At 42.8% G+C, this 19,562-nt stretch overlaps 1 protein-coding gene across 9 annotated transcripts in view; it reads left to right on the plus strand.

Moving 5' to 3' along the window:
* The window catches only part of LOC106610235 (type II inositol 3,4-bisphosphate 4-phosphatase), a 188,340-nt gene that overhangs the window by 164,498 nt on the left and 4,280 nt on the right, over positions 1-19,562 (plus strand). For all 9 annotated transcript variants that reach the window (XM_045722771.2, XM_045722773.2, XM_045722772.2 and 6 more), the window contains 7 exons: positions 202-377; positions 4,989-5,112; positions 6,304-6,430; positions 8,243-8,383; positions 9,817-9,914; positions 11,055-11,167; positions 11,953-12,107. In XM_045722771.2, coding sequence (XP_045578727.2) covers positions 202-377; positions 4,989-5,112; positions 6,304-6,430; positions 8,243-8,383; positions 9,817-9,914; positions 11,055-11,167; positions 11,953-12,107 — 934 coding nt within the window. The remainder of the gene's footprint in view (positions 1-201; positions 378-4,988; positions 5,113-6,303; positions 6,431-8,242; positions 8,384-9,816; positions 9,915-11,054; positions 11,168-11,952; positions 12,108-19,562) is intronic.

The following is a 19,562-nucleotide window of genomic DNA, read 5'->3' on the forward strand; positions in this document are numbered from 1 at the left end:
ATACCGTAACTGAAGTTTTGAATAATTCTTCAGGATGGCAACTTAACATTTTCATCAACAATTCTCATCGTCTTTAATGCTGATGCATTTCTAGGCTCCTTAATCAGCACAACTAAAGATGTAGAGAAATCAGGACACATCAAGATTCCAACATAGTCTGTGTAATGTATGGTTCTCATGTCTTCTCCTGTCATGTTGCAGAAGGGGATTGGCGGGAGCAGCTCTGCCCCCTGGTGGTGAGGTTGAAGGAGTGCGTCGCGGAGGTGGTGGTGCGGGCCAGGAGGGCCATGACCTTCGTCCTGCTGCAGGAGGCGGCCTGCAGCATCCCCCAGGGACTGTTCCTCAAGCAGAGGAGGGATGTGGTCTTCAGTCAGGCGGTAGGTGGCCACCTGTGAAATGAGGACTCCACTTTGGAAACAGCCTATAGATATTTGTTGCAATTGATTTGTCCTGTCAAGGCTCTCTAACCAATGGCAACGTTTTTCAGCTGTTAAGAAGCTAGTTATGATGTACAGTATCAAACAACCATTCAACGGCATCTGTTTGTTTACATAATTTACACAAGAGATTAGTTAGCATTTCACTGACTATGTTTCTACTGAAACACTGCTCCTAATCCTAGCATATGCAGTAATTGGAAGTGATCCAGCAAGTCTTTGAAACTGATCCGGCAGCAGCTCAGACTACTTGCAGGAAAATTACATTCAGAGATTGTTTGAATTACCTTGTGACCTAGATAAACAGGTCTTTTATCAGCTGATAATGCCTTAGAATGTCATAATGTTCCATACATAATCTCTGCAGCAGGGGGTCAACTCAGTCCACAGTTGGACGGTAGGCTTTTGTGTGAATTAGGGCTGACCCCCATTAGTTGACTGGAATGACATGGACCTCTGCATTTATTTTTTGCCAAGGATTTCTGTAATTACACAAAGACTAATATAATTGTGCCCATCTCAGTGAACTAATCCATTGCGAAGGCCTAGACTAAAAGCCAATTTATGTTTGATCTGAAAATGTGGTCGGAGGCTCCATATGGAAGGTGTGAGGCAATTATGGAGCCTCCAGAGTCATGCTGAGGCCAAATCGAGCTCTGTACCACATCGCCATGCGCCTCTTAAATGTTGTAACAATGCAGAGGGCTCTGTATAGCTGTGCATTGACATGTGTCGTGTCTTTGGGCATCATTAAAACTGAATACTTATTTTTATCAAATAACTCTCTGTAATTATTATTACGCGATTAAACTGATTAATCGTGTAACTGTAATTAACTAGAAGGTCGGGGCACCAAGGAAAATATTCTGATTACAAAGTATTAATTTTCCTAATATCACTTTCAGATATTATAATATCTGATCGATTTGTCTCCCCATTAATGATGTGTTATTTACCTCGTCAGTCTCATTCCAAACATCGTAAATTGTTGGTTATCTGCACGAACCCAGTCTCCACTATGAGTCATCCATACGTCAATTGTCTTAAAATAATTTATTTACTAAACTAAATAATTCAACAGTAATGCAAAACAAACAGATATTGTCACAAAGAAATGGTAGAGGAATGTGCCCTAGTGGGCTAAACCGGCATGGCGGCTTGTTAAACAAAAGGGGAGTGGGGGGATCAGCTGAGGAGACACTACAGAGTTGATAAATATTAACAATTGAAATGCTAACCCTTTGCACATGAACGCTCACTCATTCGGGAACAATTGCAATCAATATATATATTTACGCTCAGTGTGTTGTCGGGATCTTTGTTGGAAAGGTCGTTCTGTTGGAGAGTTTTCCGCGCTCTCTCTCTCTCTCTCTCGTGGTTAGGATGGATAGTTCAGAGTGACATTCATTCATGTCGTTATAGAATGGATGTTTCCGGCGGTTGTCACATTCAATGATACCGAATTCCTAGCTGCAGACTAGTAATTAATATCAAAGACTTGTTATTATTCTGTCGGTATCAAATCAAATCCAATTTATTTATATAGCCCTTCTTACATCAGCTGATATCTCAAAGTGCTGTACAGAAACCCAGCCTGAAACCCCAAACAGCAAGCAATGCAGGTGTAGAAGCACGGTGGCTAGGAAAAACTCCCTAGAAAGGCCAAAACCTAGGAAGAAACCTTGAGAGGAACCAGGCTATGAGGGGTGGCCAGTCCTCTTCTGGCTGTGCCGGGTGGAGATTATAACAGCACATGGCCAAGATGTTCAAATGTTCATAAATGACCAGCATGGTCAAATAATAATAATCATAGTAGTTGTCGAGGGTGCAACAAGTCAGTAACACAAGAGTAAGTGTCAGTTGGCTTTTTCATAGCCGATCTTTGAGAGCATCTCTACCACTCCTGCTGTCTCTAGAGAGTTGAAAACAGCAGGTCTGGGACAGGTAGCACGTCCGGTGAACAGGTCAGGGTTCCAGCAGGTCTGGGACAGCAGGTCTGGGACAGGTAGCACGTCCGGTGAACAGGTCAGGGTTCCATAGGTAGAACAGTTGGAACTGGAGCAGCAGCACGGCCAGGTGGACTGGGGACAGCAAGGAGTCATCAAGCCAGGTATTCCTGAGGCATGGTCCTAGGGCTCAGGTCCTCCGAGAGAGAGAAAGAAAGAAAGAGAGAGAAGAGAACATTAGAGAGAGCATATTTAAATTCACACAGGACACCGGAAAAGACAAGAGAAATACTCCAGATGTGACAGACTGACACCAGCCCCCCGACACATAAACTACTGCAGCATAAATACTGGAGGCTGAGACAGGAGGGGTCAGGAGAAACTGTGGCCCCATCCGAAGAAATCCCCTTGACAGGGCCAAACAGGTAGGATATAACCCCACCCACTTTGCCAAAGCACAGCCCCCACACCACTGGAGGGATATCTCCAACCACCAACTTACCATCCAGAGACAAGGCCGAGTATAGTATCGATAGTCTAAGAGTTTAACCATGTGGTATGGTTAAAGTTCAGTAGAGGGGTGCATGGTCAAACCTTGGCCCTCTCGTTATCAAGGTCAGCTGGTCTAAGGAAAGAAACCCTGGGTGGGGGTTTATATACTGAACGTAGAAAAGGCTGTCACATGATGCCAAGTCCTGTCTGTGTCCCTGGGGGCGTGCCGATGACTTAGTTAAGACTCCAAAGGGAATTGGAGTTTCCATCATTAAACAGTCCAAAAATCACATTACACAATATCACAAACAGTTCTATCCTTACTCATTAATTTTATACAACCATTTAGATGTAAGTCTCCTACCTGAGGCTAGTATATAAACATTATTATGGTAATATGGCCGTATTGTCTCTCATGAGTTTCATAAAATTGTACCAAACGGACCAGTTCGGTCAACTGTGCTCGCAGTACCCAAAGAGGCAACGTCATGACACATGATTGGTTGACGGTAGTTGGAGCCGGTACATCCTGTATAAACACAAACTCACTTCCTTGACAACTTCCTTCACAACAGCTCTTCACTGCTCCGTGAAGCGCAAGAAGTATGAATGCCTTGACTTCTGCAGAGGCCGTATCGCCGTAAATGCTGCATGGCCAATGCAGACGTCGGATTGACCATGCAGCACCCAGATGCACAATGCACTTCTCTCTCCAGAATGAGCTCTCTTCCGCCAATTTGTGCACATTCATTTTTCACAACTTGATTGTGTGAATTGTTTACGGTTGGTTGTTAGTGTATATCCTGTTTCAATTCATATATCACCAGTAGTACATTTGCCATCATTAATTCATATAATTTCTAATATACAATGTTTGTTTGGTTATGGTAATTTCTGTTAATGCATCCAATATATTATTATTCCAGTCTTCCTGTTGTCATTGTCTGAGTGGAGACATTGTTTGCAGAGCGCACAACCTATGCTACACTTGTGAGAAACACGTTTTGGTTTGTTTCATTCCATTGAATAGTTTTGTTTGGAGCGTTCCTGTCAATGTTGAGTAAGGACACGCATCTGATTGTGCATAGAAGTATATACGCCTGCAAATGTAGGCATATAAATGTGCCCATTTGGGGATCTGATAGTATTTCTGATTGGCTTAATACACCACCCCTAATGAGCTGTGGAGCTTCTCAAAGTAACGTTTTCTTCACCTCAAACAGCAAGCAAACTCTTTTTTGTTGTTGTTTTACATCCATTGAGAATGACAATAGTTCCTCAGTGTATTTGAAAAATCTTTCCAGCTCTCTCCCTTTTGGTAACCACTCAGCGTGAAAGGGAAAAATGTCATGCTCTGATCCAGTGGAAACATCATAAAGTAGGCCTACCTGATCACTCATTATCAGTGCTTGACTTGGACTTAAATAGGTTCCGGTACTCATTTTGGGTGCTGGTACTGTTTTATATTTAGGGGCAGGAGCTCCACAATACTTTTGACATAATATTCGCAAGCAAGGTGGATACTATTGCATGATGATTGATGACATTTATATACTTCTGATGTTTTGATGTTGAAGTTGCAGCACTTACATTCTGATGGCACCTTATCGCTTAGTGATTTGTAATAACTGTCTAAAATCTCAAAGTTCCTCTGGTAGGGTCAGGTTAAGGTTTTTTTCTCCTAGATCGCTGAGAAATTACTCTTGAGTAATTTGTGTGTTATTTAATCAAACAGTAAGCTTAAAGCATCAGACAAGCTCAATGCTGTTGATTTTATTGAAACACATGTCTTTATATGGAAAAATACACGTTAAAAAATGTAGACCAATTGATTGGTCGAAAGAACAGACGACTTTCGGTCGACCAAGGTTCTTTTGGGGCGGGGACTGCCCTAGTGTGAATGCCTTACCCTTTGCCCAACTGGACACAGAGATAATAATATGAATGGATGATGTGAATAAATTATGTAGTGTGCCGTGTTGCTTTTTGATTGAACCCTGACGATGTGCCGTGTTGCTTTTTGATTGAACCCTGTGTGTGTGTGTGTGTGTGTGTGTGTGTGTGTGTGTGTGTGTGTGTGTGTGTGTGTGTGTGTGTGTGTGTGTGTACACAGCTAGCTGCGTTGGCGTGTGGTTTCGTCATGAGGCTGTACGCGGGGATGGAGGATAAGGGCTTCCTCAGGCAGCTACACCTAGTGGGCCTTGTGGCACAGTTCGAAAGCCTGCTCAGCACCTACAGTGAGTACTCTAGTGGGGTCAAAGGTCAACTGTCTTACACACTGATCTCCCCTAACAGTGGAGTTTAGGATTGAGGGAAGGTAAGCTCATCCGAGATTTGTGTCTAAGGGTTACTTTTACCTAAAGGATTACCCAATTTGAAAGGTCCTTCAAGACTAACAAAGAGTACAGGAAGTTGTATAACATGCTTTTATACAGTAACGCACAATTAATAAAGATGGTACCATTTGATAATTGATCCACATCTATACCATTGTATAAATTAGGCAATTCCATGGTATTATTTAGGTGCATGGCAGCACCATCATACTTCAATGCTAAAACCATGGTACATTTCCATGGTTCAGATCTATACCATGGAATAAATTATGCAATACCATGGTCATATTTAGGTACAATTGTAATTCCATGGTAGTACCATCATACTTCAAGGCTAAAACCATGGTACATTTCCGAGATTAAGACTGTACCATGGTATTAGTGAAAATACAATAGGATTACCATGGTTATGAATGAAAGTACCATAGTGGTACCATGGTACATTTTTGTAAGGAATAGTTTGAAGGCATGTACTGCAGAAAGATTATCTGGTTACCATGGAGATGGCCTGATTCACTGACTTAAAGTCTCATCAAAGAGATAGAACTTCTACGATCAAGACAAAAAATGTTTTAAATGCCTCAGAAGATAACAAACCACTTTTCATGTAGTTACTTTCTTCTAAACGTGTTTATATTACTTTGTAGAATGTCAAGCTAGTTTACAGAGTATCTAGCTAACTAGCCAGCTAGCTTTGTAGCTATGAATTGTTAATCTTCCATTGTTTAGCTAAGTAGCTAGCTGGTTGATGTTTTCCTTTTGTAACCAGGGCAGATTTAAGCAACAATCACCTCCCTAAATGCTGTTTACATTGATATCCATACTGAATGAAGCAGTTATGGGACCTCATGGGCACCCTTAACTTTTCACTTAATTTAATTCACCTTAAAAGTATTTGTGCAACTGACTTAAAGTTAAGGAAACTTTAAGGGAAATCATAAGGGGAAAATTAACTTAAGGTGTTTTATGCAACTGGGCCCTATTGCCCGTTTTGTTGCCCAGTGTATTTCTCCTACTATGACCAGAACAGATTGTCTACTTCAAGTGAACAGGAAGTAACCTCTAATTGACAAATTGGTTTTGCTGTTACAGGTGAGGAGATTGGCATGCTGGAGGACATGGAGGTGGGCATCTCAGACCTGCACCGGGTGGCCTTCAAGATCACCCAGGCCAAGACAGACGACCCCTGTGACCTGCAACCTGTAGTCATCGGCAGGCGGTGAGACTCTATTACCCAGCATCCTTTAACCCGTGGTTTTGTCATTACAAGGGAGATTACATAGTGTGACATCGTTTTTTTTAGAGATCAGCTTGGGGACTTCATACATCATATCATACTATAATACAGAGTAATACATTATTATTGATCCAACTTGGCTAATTGTTTTATCAGGTGTATAGCTTTCCCTATTCTCTCTTGGACAGATCTCCGTAAACATAACTGGTACCGTATAATCTGTCGGGAAGAAATGGGATGGGTGGGATAATGAGTAGCTGTAGTTCCTGTGTTTGGGTTTTTCGTCACTGGTTAGTTGGACAAATCACGATTTCGCAGGTGTTAGCATCTTTCAAATTTAGAAAGCACCTCCTGGGTGGCGCAGTGGTCTAAGGCACTGCATCGCAGTGCTAGCTGTGCCACCAGAGATTCTGGGTTTGAGCCCAGGCTTTGTCGCAGCCGGCCACGACCGGGAGGCCCATGGGGCGATGCACAGTTGTCCGGGTTGGGGAGGGTTTGGCCGGCAGGGATATCCTTGTCTCATTGCACACAAGTGACTCCTGTGGCGGACCAGGTCGCCAGGTGTACGGTGTTTCCTCTGACACATTGGTGCGGCTGGCTTCTGGGTTAGATATGAGGACGCACTGTGTCAAGAGGATGTTTCAGAGGACGCATGGCTCTCGAACTTGCAGCGATGAGACAAGACTAACTACGACCAATTGGATACCACGAAATTGGGGAGTTAAAAAAAGTGGTAAAACATTTTTAAAAAGAAAGGGGAGGGCACATTTGGCCTGCAACTTGCAAATAGAGAGGGTGGAGCTCCTCGTTCTGGTTCCGCTCCTCGTTCTAGCATCTCTTCTCTTAACACGTATGGATCCAGAACTTAATCGAGCCCCTGGCCAATTACATGAGACTTTAGTTCTGGGTTTACCGAGATTAGGCTTTTTCTATTTCACCAATTCTACCTACTGATTGAGGTGGTGTAGATGGTAGTCTACTTATCCCGAAAGCAGTAGACATACTGCAGCGAATTTGGGAGGTAACCAGGGTTAAAAAGTCCTTAAAAACATTTTATTTTCCATCTGACAATAATGAATAGGTTAGCTTCCACATGACTTACAGTGAGCCATTTCCAGTTATCCAGGCTAATCTACTTCAAATCGATTGTAATAATAAAACATCTGTATTTGATAGGTCGTGACTCGTATCATTATTTGGACATATTCCACTTAAGCCTGACTGTGTTTGTTTAAACAACTGATCCTGTATCTCAGTTACGGGAGTTGCAACACATTTCTCTCAATGCTGACGTGCTGTTAACCAGTAAACCTGTCAGATGGGTAATAAATAGTCATGTAATACTATCAGATCAAGCTAATCACTGCCATGTCAAGGCCCAGTGAAAGTTGTGTGGACATCACGCCATCCTACTTACTGTAACTTCAGACTCCACCAAGCCTCTGTTCAGGCTTGTGCTCAGATTTGAAACGTTAAAAGAATGGGTGAGAAGTGCTTCATAGTTGATATGTGATGTCTTGATGTCCACGCATATCAAATCTCTGTTTACACTCTCTTTCACTCTTTGCCCTTCCTTCCTTCCTTCCTTCCTTCCTTCCTTCCTTCCTTCCTTCCTTCCTTCCTTCCTTCCTTCCTTCCTTCCTTCCTTCCTTCCTTCCTTCCTTCCTTCCTTCCTTCCTTCCTTCCTTCCTTCCTTCCTTCCTTCCTTCCTTCGTACCTCCAACTCACTCTCTCTTTCCCGTCCTCCTATTCTCCCTTCCTATCCCTCTCTCCCTCCCGCCTAACTCCCTCCAGCGACCATTATACTGTAGAAGTGCCATTACCACGGCTGGCCTTCCAGACGTTACCCCATGAGATCAAAGAGGGCAAGGCGTTGCAGGTTTACCCGGTGCTCTTCAACGTGGGAATCAACGAACAGCAGACAATAGCAGACAGGTACCGGAACACTTTTCTCTTTTACAGGCGAATCAAATCTTCCACTTTAGTTACAAATGTTCACTTATTCTCCTATTCATGATTAAGTGACATTTTGACTAAAGTAGAAGTTCAATCAACCAGCCTTTACCGATCCCTCAGTTTCTTCTGTTACACACTATGGGAGAAAAAACGTTTGTTTTGGATGAGATGATGTTGTCTATAGAGTCATTTCCCATCATGCTCCCAAGGTCATTGTCACCAGTGTAATGTTATCGCCTTTGGAGTATCGAAAAGGATTGTTTCTATCCAGCCAGTAAGCCTGGTTTGAGACATATTATCGTGGCCATGATGTTAGGCTCACATTCAGAAAGAAACAGTGTTAGTGGTCATTTACTGCAATCATTTCAAGACTGCCAAACCTAAGTCAGTTTTGGAATGCACACGATCAGTCTCACTGACCCGTAACTTGTACTTTCATTGTTGAGGGGTCTGTGAATCTGTCTCCGTCCATTAGGACATTCCTCACACGTGATATCTCAGACTTGGGTGAACGATGCGCCAAGCCATAGAGATCCGGCATTTACAAAATCACATTGATTACCGTAACGGGGGTTGCTATAGTAATCAACTGACATTCCAAACTGAACAAGCATGTCTCCTGTTCCGTCATAAAATGTGATTCATATATGTAGCCTCTCATGACCAACAATTTTCTCATAAGGACCTATAAGCTCCGCCCATTGGTTTTTCTGCTAATTAGACTTTTTTCCCCCACCAAAATTTGAACAAGCATATCTCCCATAACGACCTATATCATTTTGGTACTTAAAATGAAATTATGCAATAATTGTCACTAACTGACATAAGAAGGAGCGCTCCGTCATGTTTACTGTAGACTCTCTTTCTCCCTGTACAGATTAATTTGTCACTTCAGGCTCTCATTCTCCCTGTACAGATTAACTTGTCCTTTCATGTTCTCATTCTCCCTGTACAGATTAATTTGTCCTTTCAGGCTCTCTTTCTCCCTGTACAGATTAATTTGTCCTGTCATGTTCTCATTCTCCCTATAGAAATTAACTTGTCCTTTCAGGCTCTCTTTCTCCCTGTACAGATTAATTTGTCCTTTCAGGCTCTCTTTCTCCTGTACAGATTAACTTGTCCTGTCATGTTCTCATTCTCCCTATACAGATTAACTTGTCCTTTCAGGCTCTCTTTCTCCCTGTACAGATTAATTTGTCCTTTCATGCTCTCATTCTCCCTGTACAGATTAACTTGTTCTCATTCTCCCTATACAGATTAACTTGTCCTTTCATGCTCTCATTCTCCCTGTACAGATTAACTTGTCCTTTCATGTTCTCATTCTCCCTGTACAGATTAACTTGTCCTTTCATGTTCTCATTCTCCCTGTACAGATTAACTTGTCCTTTCATGTTCTCATTCTCCCTGTACAGATTCGGAGACATCTCTTTGCAAGAGAGGATAAACCAGAGGAACTTTGAGATTTTAGACAGTTATTACAAATCACTAAGCGATAAGGTGCCATCAGAATGTAAGTGCTGCAACTTCAACATCAAAACATCAGAAGTATATAAATGTCATCAATCATCATGCAATAGTATCCACCTTTCTTTTTTATAGAACACATTTTGACTTCATCCCACAGAAGAAAATGAGTTCTGTATATTGTAACGATCCATGCCCATTTGTATATAAGCAACATACACTGAGTGTACAAACCATTAAGAACATCTTCCTAATATTGAATTGCACTCCCCGCCTTTTGCCCTCAGAACAGCTTCAATTCATCGGGCATGGACTCAACAAGGTGTCGAAAGCGTTCCTCAGGGATGCTGGCCCATGTTGACTCCAGTGCTTCCCACAGGTGTCAAGTTGGCTGGATGTCCTTTGGGTGGTGGACCATTCTTGATTTACACGGGAAACTGTTGAAACCTTCCAGTTCTTGACACAAACCGGTGCGCCTGGCACATAATTCCATCCCCCGTTCAAAGGCACTTAAATATTTTGTCTCGCCCACTCACCCTCTGAATGGGACGCACGCACAATCCATGTCTCAAGGCTTAGAAATCCTTCTTTAACCTGTCTCCTCCCCTTCATCTACACGGATTGAAGTGGATTTAACAAGTGACATCAATAAGGGATCATAGCTTTCACCTGGATTCACCTGGTCAGTCTATGTCATGGAAAGAGCATAATGTTTTGTACACTCAGTGTAGTTTTATTACAGACATAAGATACAATGTGTCTTTATTTTACAGTCCAACACACACCCCCCCCCCCCCCCCCCAGTATTTCCATTTCCCGTCTATCATCGATTCAGCTCCTGTAAAATACACCCATGTGGGTCAGATTTGCAGACAGATACACGACCACTGAGATCTACGTTTGTGATGATGTTATTGTTGTTGTTCCACACAACAGCTCCTTTCATCCATCTGTCAGTAGTTTCTATAGATATTCTCGTTGTCAGTGAACTGTATCTTTATCTTATCAATACCTGCATATCCTTCCTGTCGCATGAACACACACACACACACACACACACACACACACACACACACACACACACACACACACACACACACAAACACACAACTCCTTCCTGTTACAGCTCTGTCGAGCAGCCAAACAAACCAACCAAAGCCAACTCGCGTTTTGTTTCCTTTCACAGGTCTGCCATGTTTTCAAACGCAGACGGACTTGAAAGATTTACTTGGAACCCTGGGCCAGAATGTAGTGACGAAGAAGAGGAAGAATGTGGAGATACTGTGGCTCGCTGGAACGGTGAGGATAGCATAAGATGTATAACAAGTGGATCCATTCTTATACATCTGGTTTGAGATCATTCATGCGAACTTGTCACCCTGCTAATGTCCCTACTTATGGAGGTTGATACATTGGTGCCCTGAGGAGAAGTTTTGAACTTGTGAATGCAATGCACCTGCTACAAGGAAGACTTTATAAACATATTCGACATCTGGCAGAAGACCATGCAAGGCACCAAATAATCCTGATCATTTAGGGGAAATCTCCTAGAGAATGGGCATCCAATTATCTAATCACATAGGTAGGCATAGAGCACCAATGGAAGCTACACGTGACCGATTTATATCATAAACTGTATCCAGCCAAACCAAACCGGAACTCCACACAAACACATGATTAATAACACTATTGATAAAGGAGTAAAGGTTGAACACACACATTCCTTTCCAGCTAATTATTCCTCTGGTATGTGGCTAATGATTCCTCTGGTATTTCCAAAGACTTCAGTCAGTCTTTGGAAAATGAAAGCAGATCTGTTCTGGTTGTAACTATGAGCTTCCTTCTCTTTCCCTCCCTGGTCTCTGGAATTAGCTGAGCCTGAAAATGAATGTAGCTTGGGAAACATCATATAAGCAGCTGTATAGAAAGTAGTGCACTTTCGAAGTGAATTTTCTTTTTCAGAAGAACAAAAACATGTTTTCATTCAATTCCCAATGGAGTTTCCAGGGTACTTTTCTGTTTAAAATAGTTTGTTTTTGTTGACGTTATTGAGATGTTTTTTTTCTGCATCATTCTTGGTCCAGATCTGCCGACGGCTGAACGGGATCAGGTTCACCAGCTGTAAAAGTGCCAAAGACAGGACGTCGATGTCTGTAACCCTGGAGCAGTGTGCCCTGCTGAGAGACGAGCACCAGCTCAACAAGGATTACTTCACACGAGCCCTGGACTGCATGCGGAGGTGAGAGAAACTCAACTTTGGGGGAGAGGTCTTAAAAGTTATTTCCTGATTTATAGTAGGGCTCCTCGCGTTCTCTCTCCTCGCGTTTTCTCTCTCCTTGCCTCATTCTCAAAAAGGAAGGAATGGAGTAAGAAGTGAGCATTGAAGGGGGAAATCTGAGGACAGGATCCTCCAATCTGCTCCACCACTGCTTGCATCACTTCCCTCTAATGTTTTGAGGTGGTCGTGGTGGTGAGTGAATGGGAGGAGGTCTACCTAAGGAATCAGAGATGGACTTTTGAGATTCCCCTTTATGTCTCTGGGCCCTGAAGTTGATTGGGTAACCTGGTCAGGAAAATTCCTGGTCCTAATTATAATAAACTCCAGGAGTCTTTCCTGACTAAGTAACCGACTTCACTGGGGAAAAACTCCAGGCTCTACGTATGCCAATATTCCCTCATTGTGAAAAGTAACTAATGTCTGAAAGGACAGAGGAAGTGGCAAACATCCTGCTGATCGATCTGTGGCTGCCAACTGGCTAATGGAGCTCAGTGGCATGCGCAAACACACAGCAGCACGTCTATCACACTGTTCACTGGCACCACCCATTTCACCACCCCTAGTTGGTATCAGAAGCCACGCACCCGTCCTGATAGCCTGCCTCATCCCATCTGACTTGGTCAAAGTTCACATCAGAGCCACGTCGTAGCTTGGCATGGGCCCTGCTTGAATACTTTAGAAATGTGTCATTCCCTCCCTTTCTTCTCTCAAATAAATCACTGATCTGATGTGACTGGGTGGGTGGGTGAAAGCTACAGTGCTGTATCAATAAGGAACCAATGTTGTCACCTATCCAATGTTGTGAGATCAGTGATAACCTAATATAGCATTTCTACAGCATTTGAACAGGGCCTATAGTGCATCATGATTTCACCATGGCACAAACCCATAATCAGCCTCTCTACTGTCTGTCCAAATGATGTCAAAAGCTCTCAACCATGTGACCTGAGGTTACCCAGAGATGAGAGCATACAATTCTGTCAACAGAGAAGTTTGGAACAAAAACATCCCTCCCGGCCAAAACCCCCCCTAACCCGGACGACACTGGGCCAATTGTGCGCCGCCCTATGGGTCTCCCGGTCGCGGCCGGCTGTGACAGAGCCTGGACTTGAACCAGAATCTCTAGTGGCACAGCCTTAGACCACTGTGCCACTCGGGACGCCCACCACAACTATGTTAACAGTCAATTGTATTTGGCTAGTGAAGACATCAAAACTATGAAATAACACATATGGAATCATGTAGTAACCTTGATGACAGCTTTGCACACTATTGGCATTCTCTCAACCAGCTTCACCTGGAATGTTTTTCCAACAGTCTTGAAGGAGAGGTGGACCGCAGAGTGAAGGAAAAGCAGCCAACAAATGCTCAGCAAAAGTGCGAACTTCTTCGACTATTGGAAAAACATTCCAGGTGAAGCTGGTTGAGAGAATGCCAAGAGTGTGCGAAACTGTCATCAAGGAAAAGGGTGGTTACTTTGAAGAATCTCAAATATAAAATATATTTTGATTTGTTTAACACTTTTTTGGTTACTACATGATTCCATATGTATTATTTCATAGTTTTGATGTCTTCACTAGCCACATACAATTGACTGTTAAGACAGTATGCAATAGTAAAAATAAAGAAAAACTCTTGAATGAGCAGGTGTGTCCAAACTTTTGACTGGTACTGTGTCTTAACAGTCAATTGTATTTGACTAAAGACAAAGTAGTTGCTTGTACTATACACAAACACATCTGAAAAAAAATGGGAATAGACTTCATAGACATGTTTTGTTGCCTTAATCGACATCCACGTCTTCAGCGCCCGGGAAACAGTGGGTTAACTGCCTTGCTCAGGGGCAGAACGACAAATGTAACAAGGGCAAACAAGGTACAGCTCAGATGATCAGTAAAGCTGAGTCTGAGAGAACTAAGTCATTTCTAAAACACTGTTAGATAAAACTGGTTTATGTTTGGAGAAAAAGGAGTGCTTTGATAATATCGAGGGTCGTTATGAAGCTTGTAGAACAGGTTATGGTTAGACAGCGTTGTAGCTTTGGAGCGGTCCAAGAATAAACCGGCTCTACAACAAGCATGCAGCTATAAAATGCCATCATCATTAGAGACTATGTGCCTACTAATAATCGAAAACGTCAGTTACTAAACTCAGCAAAAAAAGAAACGTCCCTTTTTCAGGACCCTGTTTTTCAAAATATAATTCGTAAAAATCCAAATAACTTCACAGATCTTCATTGTAAAGGGTTTAAACACTGTTTCCCATGCTTTTTCAATGACCCATAAACAATTAATTAACATGCACCTGTGGAACGGACATTAAGACACTAACAGCTAACAGACGGTAGGCAATTAAGGTTACAGTTATGAAAACTTAAGACACTAAAGAGGCCTTTCTACTGACTCTGAAAAACACCAAAATGGAGATGCCCAGGGTCCCTGCTCATCTGCGTGAACGTGCTTTAGGCATGCTGCAAGGAGGCATGAGGACTGCAGATGTGGCCAGGGCAATAAATTGCAATGTCCGTACTGTGAGACGCCTAAAACAGCGCTACAGGGAGACAGGACGGACTGCTGATCACCCTCGCAGTGGCAGACCACATGTAACAACACCTACACAGGATCGGTACATCCGAACATCACACCTGAGGGACAGGTACAGGATGGCTACAACAACTGCCCGAGTTACACCAGGAACGTACAATCCCTCCATCAGTGCTCAGACTGTCCGCAATAAGCTGAGAGAGGCTGGACTGAGGGCTTGTAGGCCTGTTGTAAGGCAGGTCCTCACCAGACATCACCGGCATCAACGTTGCCTACGGGCACAAACCCACTGTCGCTGGACCAGACAGAACTGGCAAAAAGTGTTCTTCACTGACGAGTTGCGGTTTTGTCTCACCAGGAGTGATGGTCAGATTCACGTTTATTGTCGAAGGAATGAGCGTTACACCGAGGCCTGTACTCTGGAGCGGGGTCAATTTGGAGGTGGAGGGTCCGTCATGGTCTGGGGCGGTGTGTCACAGCATCATCGGACTGAGCTTGTTGTCATTGCAGGCAATCTCAACGCTGTGCGTTACAGGGAAGACATCCTCCTCCCTCATGTGGTACCCTTCCTGCAGGCTCATCCTGACATGACCCTCCAGCATGACAATGCCACCAGCCATATCGCTCGATCTGTGCGTGATTTCCTGCAAGACAGGCCATGGCCAGCAAAGAGCCCGGATCTCAATCCCATTGAGCACGTCTGGGACCTATTGGATCGGAGGGTGAGGGCTAGGGCCATTCCCCCCAGAAATGTCCGGGAACTTGCAGGTGCCTTGGTGGAAGTGGGGTAACATCTCACAGCAAGAACTGGCAAATCTGGTGCAGTCCATGAGGAGGAGATGCACTGCAGTACTTAATGCAGCTGGTGGCCACACCAGATATTGACTGTTACTTTTGATTTTGAGCCCACCCCCCCCCCTTTGTTCAGGGACACATTATTCCATTTAAGTTAGTCGCATGTCTGTGGAACTTGTTCAGTTTATGTCTCAGTTGTTGAATCTTGTTATATTCATACAAATATTTACACATGTTAAGTTTGCTGAAAATAAATGCAGTTAACAGTGAGGTTTCTTTTTTTGCTGAGTTTATAAACAGGCATTGTCCAATTCCATTGTAGTCCACCTTTTACATAGGATGCAAAGTGCAGCAGTGACTCTTGAAACCTCGATAAGTTGCGACAACCACTGTTTACTAGTAGCTAGTTAACCAGTAGCAATCCCGAGTTGACATGCTCCTCTGTGTTGGAGAAATTCTCTTTACGCATCCGTCCATGCCTGCGTCTGTGCACTGGCCTTTTAACTATCCCAAAGCCTAGGACCAAGAGGCAGCCTTTAGTTCCTATGCTCCCAGCCTCTAGAATAGCCTGCCAGAAAACCAAAGGGGGGCGAAACTGTGGACATATTCAAAAGAGATTTTAAAACACACCTGTTTCATTATGCTTTTCCTTAGAGTGCTTTTTAGTCTTTCAGTTTTATTGTTATTCTCTAGTGTTTTATACTCTTATGTTTGTTGTGTAGTAAATATTTCCCTTTTTAATTTTCATTGTTTTTTATTTATGTTTTAACACTGGGCATTGCATTCATGTCTGAAATGTGCTATATAAATAAAGCTTGATTTGATTTGATTTGCTGGTGCTATGTGGCCCCTAGGGGCCTCTACTTAACTAACCCACTGGTTCTTTCTGAATACTCTGCTCTTTTCTCTGACTGACAGTGTACTGCCTAACAGTCTCTGTGGCTTAGAACAAAAATTGGGGTTGAAGGGAATAGACGGCAAGCTATTTTGATATTGTTTGATGACCCCTACAGCTTTTGCCTCCATCACACATCAAGGTTCAGTGTAAGTGGTAAATTAATTAAATCCATGGACTGCTTATGCATAGAACATTTTTGATGACATAAGGATGGCTCTGTGGAAGCTCCATTAGTTATGAATGGGCCTTGTTTCATCTTGGTATGATTATGGTAATTGAAGTACCGTCTTACTTTGGCACCATAACTAAACAAGCTAGTTCCATACTTCAAGTTCTGAACATTATGCACTGTTTGCTTTGTGTCAGATCAGTTGTCTCCTCCTTATAACTTTGTGATCTTTGTGCTTTGTGAGCAAAATTGGCCCAGCGTCGTCCGGGTTTGGCCGCCATTGTAAATAAGAATTTGTTCTTAACGGACTTGCCTAGTTAAATTAAAAATTATTGTGATGGTCTTATCGTTCGTAAGAAAAGAATACTCTCCCATCATTCTATATAACTTTTTGGAACAGGACATTTGACTTCCTTACATAAGAGCTGAATTAATTGCATGTTGTGTGGCAACCAACCCTTTGTATTGAGGACAGGCTTCTAGCTTGACAGTTTAATCGAGACCATGTAAACCGTTTACACAGAAAGTTTAAAGAACCTGGATCTGAAAGAAAGATATTGGGGGCTAAAAAATGTAGAATCTAATCTCAAAACCAATCAACATGTTTAAAAAAAAAAGTAACCTTTATTTAACTAGGCAAGTCAGTTAAGAACAAATTCTTATTTACAATGACGGCCTAGGAACAGTGGGTTAACTGCCTTGTTCAGGGGCAGAACGACAGATTTTTACCCTGTCAGCTCAGGGATTCAATCTAGCAACCTCTCGGTTACTGGCTCAACCCAGACAACACTGGGCCAATTGTGCCCCGCCTTATGGGACTCCCAATCACGGTCAGATGTGGTCTAACATGGTATACAGCAGAGAAGTTAGGAACTTTGTTAACTTGCCAAGTTTGTTCTCTACTTTGCTTTACTACTTTCTCTCACCTTGTAGTGACTCATGTATAGACGGGTTGGCTGACAAAGTCACGAAAAGGATGATGTGGCCGGAAGGTGTGTGTTATGATTCTGATAGCTAGCGTCAACGACAAACAGCTGCCATGTAGGAAACCGTATGTGGCTAGTTGTTATTGACACCATGTCTTGTTTTGAGGTGTTTTGAATAAATATAGTTTGCATGTTGTTAACAGCCTAAGGCAACCCCGTCTGTTTTTCCGCGTCGGTTTTGTTGCTAAACAACCAACCCCTCCATACAGTATAGTGGTCTGTGAGCAAGTATAGTTGGTTGCGTTAACCACAGACATACTGGGAGTGTTCATGTTTATGATTCCTTCCCCGTGATAAACTTGACTCATTGACATATTTTCCACTGCTGTAGCCATACAGTACAGTGCTTAAAGTAACTACCCAGTAGAAATCTCAGTTTTAAAAGTGAATCATCTGTTAACGCATGCCCAAATAATGTTGTTGACTCACCCTGTATTTGTGGCGAAAGAATAAATAGGAGGAAAGAACACTTTAAAAACCCCACCTCAAACTTCTCAAACAGACAATTTAAAAACTGCTTGCTATTTCCTCATGAAGAGGATGAGCTGGCCAATTAGTGGTCTAGAGGAGGATGAGCTGGCCAATTAGTGGTCTAGAGGAGGATGAGCTGGCCAATTAGTGGTCTAGAGGAGGATGAGCTGGCCAATTAGTGGTCTAGAGGAGGATGAGCTGGCCAATTAGCTGTCTACGTGCATTAATATTTTTAGTGACCAGTATACGCCCACACCATTCTGTTGTTGGGGTACACCCACACCATTCCAACACAGAAAAGCTGCTTTTTAACATTAACATTTTTTAGAAGTACAGTGAGAGTATAAAACATTAGGAACACATTCCTAATATTGAGTTGCACCCCCTTTTGTCCTCAGAACAGTCTCAATTCGTTGGTCCATGCACTCTACAAGGTGTCAAAAGCTTTCCACAGGGATGCTGGCCCATGTTGACTCCAATGCTTCCCACAGTTGTGTCAAGTTGGCTGGATGTCCTTTGGGTGGTGGACCATTCATAATAGACATGGGAAACTGTTGAGCGTGAAAAAACCAGCAGCGTTGCATTCGAAGGATCTTTGTTTAATCTGTGCACCAACTGTAGAATTTCAGCACTTTGCCCTCGAATGGATTGAATGAAATTCAACCTCAAACAAAGAGTGATTATCAGAGCTTGAGAATGGATATGCTTACCCATGTGTTCCAGTGTCAAGATGGTTCAGACAGAGTGACACTGGAAGATAGCTGTAGGCTTGACCCGTCTATGCAAAGTTGGACCGGTGACTATCAATCTTCAGTAAATACGTTTTAGTACTGAGCAGCTGTAAGTATGATGGATCATTCTTTCAACGTAGTTTTGTCAGAATAGCCTGTATACTGTGCACCACATAATGTAAACGGTCAGTTGAATGTGGCTAGTTAGTGATATTCCCATGAGTAAAAAAATGTGGATCAAATATCTGGGGAAGTCAAATGCCAGTCTTTTGCCTGCAGAAATGCTATCACAGCCACTGTGTGTAACAACATACACCGTGTGTTCACGCTTGAAATGTGACAAGAACATAAACGATACAGCTCAGATGATACCCAGTTCAAAGGCACTTAAATCTTTTGTCTTGCCCATTCACCCTCTGAATGGCACACATACACAATCCATGTCTCAATTGTCTCAAGGCTTAAAAATCCTTCTTAAATCTGTCTCCTCCCCTTCATCTACAGTGGTTGAAGTGGATTTAACAAGTGACATCAATAAGGGATCATAACTTTCACCTGGATTCAACTGGTCAGTCTGTCATGGAAGCAGCAGGTGTTCCTAATGTTTTGTACACTCATTGTAGGTCATAGTTCATAGAAATCTGGAAACACATGACAGTCACTTTAACATAAAGTACAATGGTAAGTGATAAATAACACATTGTGCAAGTGTTTGATTTTGGTCCCGAGGGTTTTGGCCAACAGCCAGTCTTTTCATGTTGTGTGGCAGGTAGCCTAGTGGTTAGAGTGTTGAGCCAGTAACCGAGAGGTTACTAGATGGAAT

Source organism: Salmo salar, chromosome 08 (genome assembly GCF_965601325.2).
Source record: "Salmo salar chromosome 08, fSalSal1, whole genome shotgun sequence".
Lineage (NCBI taxonomy): Eukaryota > Metazoa > Chordata > Actinopteri > Salmoniformes > Salmonidae > Salmo > Salmo salar.